At 45.6% G+C, this 3,751-nt stretch overlaps 1 protein-coding gene across 2 annotated transcripts in view; it reads left to right on the top strand.

Moving 5' to 3' along the window:
• The first annotated feature begins 47 nt into the window (after window positions 1–47).
• Window positions 48–3,751, top strand: part of LPCAT2 (lysophosphatidylcholine acyltransferase 2) — a 64,686-nt gene continuing 60,982 nt past the window's right edge. For both annotated transcript variants that reach the window (XM_010861931.1, XM_010861930.1), the window contains exon 1: window positions 48–357. In XM_010861931.1, the coding sequence (XP_010860233.1) occupies window positions 172–357 (186 nt within the window). In that variant the 5' untranslated portion in view covers window positions 48–171. The remainder of the gene's footprint in view (window positions 358–3,751) is intronic.

The raw sequence follows: 3,751 nt of genomic DNA, 5'->3' as shown, positions 1-3,751 counted from the left end.
GCCAGAACCTGGGCGTGTTCGGAGCCAGAGGGGCGGGGCGGGGCGAGAGCAGAGGGCGGCTAGGTAACTTTGGCGCCTGCGCAGAAGCCCCGGACTCCTAAGCGGCTCCCACTGAGTCTTGGCTGCGGTGCCCACTGGCGCGCTCCGCGTGAGTCGCTTCGCTCTAGTCAGATGCCAGGGTCGGCCATGAACCGGTGCGCTGACGCGCGGGCCGTGGCGGCCACTGTGCCGGGAGCTGACGGCGGGAATGCGGGGCTGCGGCCGCCGATGGTGCCCCGCCAGGCGTCCTTCTTCCCGCCACCTGTGCTCAATCCCTTCGTGCAGCAGACGCGGCTGGGCGTGGCGAGGCGCATCCAGGTGCGGGGCGAGGGTCTGACAGGAGAGGTGGATTCCAGTGAGGGTCATGGGTTAGAGGGAGGAGGGCAGATTCGGGTGAGGGACGTCTGACAGGGGAGGCAGACCCAGGTGAGGGATGTGAGTCTGACTAAAATTCAGGGGAGTGACTAGAAACTGACAGGCAAAGCAGATTCCGGTGAGCGACCGGAGTTTGAGAGCGGAGGCAGGTCCAAGTGAGGGGAGTGGGTCTGAGGGAGGAAGCAGTCCAGGTGAGGGACGCCTGACAGGGGAGACAGATGCAGGGCCGGGGTGTGGATCTGAGGGAGGAGGCAGTTTGAGGGGGGCCATGGGTCCGTCAGGGAAGGCTGTTTTAGACGGCAGTGTGGGTGTAAAGGGGAAGTGACTGAGAGGAGTGAGTCTGGGAAGCCAGGCTCGAGGAAGAAAGGGATGTAGATCTGAGAGGGGAGGGCTTCTGAATGGGCCAGGAGTCTGCAGGGGGCAGAGATGCTGCGCTGAGAATTTAGGACCCTTGGAGGATGCTTGGAGGTCTGGGTGTGTGTGTGAGAAGAGAAGATGCAAAGAGCATGTGGGTCTTGGGAGAAGGTGCTAAACAGGAGGAGGCTGAGCAGGCCCATGGCAGAGGAAACATTCCGCACTGAGAGGAGGGAAGGGCTCTGGGAGAAGAACTTCAACCTGAGTGTGTGGATGTGTAGTAGGAGCTCATTGTACTGCAGGAGAGTGAGTTTGGGGAGCTTTTTGTTGTTGTTTTGCCTGAGGGAAGGAGAGGAGTCCTTTTGGGATGAGAAGAGTGAGGGAGAAGGCAGAGAACCCAGGTCTGAAATTAGAACCAAAAGAAAGGTGGGATGTTTTGGTGGAGCAGTTGCGTCAAGGGTGGGAAATCACAACCTAAGAAAAGGAATAATATGGGTCTGTTTAAGGTATTCAAGAGTTTTTGGTCCTGAATCAATTTTCACCCAAACACTTCTCGTAGATTTAGATTTAAGGACGTAGATTCAAGGACGAGAGACTTTCTCTGGTTGTTAAAAACAGCTCTATACAAAAAGGAAGTTCCTGTCCTTTCCTTTTTCTTGTAAAGCACTGCTTTTACCATTAGCAGTTACACTCACTCTTTGGACTTCCTCTTTGGTGAAGTTAGTGATCAGAGAACAAGATAGACTATGCAAGCTACATTTGTTCTATGTGTTCTGCATGGGAAAAAAAATAGTTTTAATGTTTCCTGTCCATCTTACATATTTATTTACTTTGGATTTGAAATAGTGTAATTTTTGCACAGCATGCTTATCTGCACTGAGACCATTGTCCTCTATGGCAGAGATAGGTTAAGTGCTGGGCTAAGCAGTGTGGGTGGTGGTTACAGTAATGGTTGATGGGTGCGAAGGTATGAGAAAGGAAGAGGAAGATAATGAATGTAGCAATACCTCTTTGTAAAGAAACTAAGTGTTTAAAAATGTGATCTTAAAATGTGTCTTAAAATGGATTGATATATCCAGCTCTTTGTGACCCCATGGACGGTAACCTACCAGGCTCCGTGGTCCATGGGATTTTCCAGGCAAGAATGCTGGAGTTGGCTGCCATTTCCTTCTCCAGGGGATCTTCCCAACCCAGGGATCGAACCCGGGTCTCCTGCATTGCAGACAGATGCTGTACCGTCTGAGCCACTAGGGAAGCCCACATTGATACTCCCATGATATCTTAAAATTTCTGAAGGTGAAAGTCACTCAGAAACACTTAACAAATTCATTGACTCTCATTCAGAATTCCTTTTGACCTGAGTTCATCAAATCAGTTATACTTAAATGAAAGTATGTCCATCTCTTCTGGTTCATGTATTGGAGAGAAGCTCAAAGTGGCATGTTTGTAAGTATGTACATTGTGCCTGGATTACTGAGTTTTTGGTTTTTAAATAGTATGACTGCAACCATTTAGAGAGCACTTCCAAGTAACTCTATAAGAATTGTGATATAATGGAATGATCACTAGTCTTAGAAAACCTGCTCAGGCCCTGTCATTTATAAGTTGTATGACTGGCCAAGTCAGTTGACCTCTCGGAACTTCACTTTCCTTATCTATTAAATTGGAATAATAATACATCAAAGGAGGGTTAAACTTAAGTGAAATAATACGTGAAAGAACCTGGTATTGCTTGCTGATCTTGATAGTTATCAATGCCATTTGTTATCTACAAATTGTATGCTGCTGCTGCTGCTAAGTGGCTTCAGTCGTGTCTGACTCTGTGCAACCCCAGAGATGGCAGCCCACCAGGCTTCCCCGTCCCTGGGATTCCCCAGGCAAGAACACTGGAGTGGGTTACCATTTCCTTCTCCATTGCAGGAAAGTGAAAAGTGAAAGTGAAGTCACTCAGTCGTGTCCGACTCTTAGCGACCCCATGGACTGTAGCCCACCAGGCTCCTCCATCCATGAGATTTTCCAGGCAAGAGTACTGGAGTGGGGTGCCATTGCATTCTCCGACAAATTGTATACTGTACTTAAAACTTACCACTTGGATTGGATAGAAATGAATATAGTCGCAATATTTTTTAAAACGTTAAAATGCATGTAGACAGAGATTCCAAAGTAGTTTCAATGGCTTAAACAGTCTGGGTAAAGGAAAATTTCAATAGACATGATTGAAAAACAATGTTGTCTGTATTATCCAGTTTAAAAGACTGATATACTTGTGTTTAAGGATGACTCAATATGGTGAATATAGGCTAAATTTAATCTTAAATGATGATCAACATCTTGTTTAAGGATTGTTGTCACTTCTGCATCTCATAGGGCTTACTTAGCTTTACTGCTCCTCCTCTCTTTTTGACTGTTTAAGGGTCTGTTCCATAGTGGCATGGAGAAAATTAGCCTAGCTTTTCTTTCCTCAATAGAATATGGAATTATAACTATGGGTCATTTACCATATCAAAAATATTTGTTGGATGCCTTCCATATGCCAGGCACAATGTTACTCTCTGGAGATAGAGATATAATAAACAAGAGAAAAAAGGACTCTGCCTATCTTAAGCCTGTATTTCACTGAAAAAGTTAAATAAGCAAGTATAGAAATATATATAATTCCATGTCTTAGTGAGTGCTATGAAGAAAGAGAGGAAAATAATCACAATAGTGTCAAAAGAAGGCCTTCCTACAGAGATAACTTATTACCAAAAGAAAATATGATGCATAATCCTCTTAATCCAACAGTTACTCAAAATTGGTTTTGTCATCTTAATAATGTTTAAATATTAAAATTTTAAATCAACTTTGTCTGTATACCAGCAGCAACTGCAAAATGAAAGTAAATAATCTCATGATAGCAATAAGTGAAAGTCGTTCAGTCATGTCCGACTCATGGAATTCTCCAGGCCAGAATACTGGAGTGGGTAGCTGTTCCCTTCTCCAG

The sequence above is a fragment of the Bison bison genome, unplaced genomic scaffold (genome assembly GCF_000754665.1).
Source record: "Bison bison bison isolate TAMUID 2011002044 unplaced genomic scaffold, Bison_UMD1.0 scf7180017864473, whole genome shotgun sequence".
Classification (NCBI taxonomy): Eukaryota; Metazoa; Chordata; class Mammalia; order Artiodactyla; family Bovidae; genus Bison; species Bison bison.
This window is presented reverse-complemented; position numbering and strand designations above follow the sequence as displayed.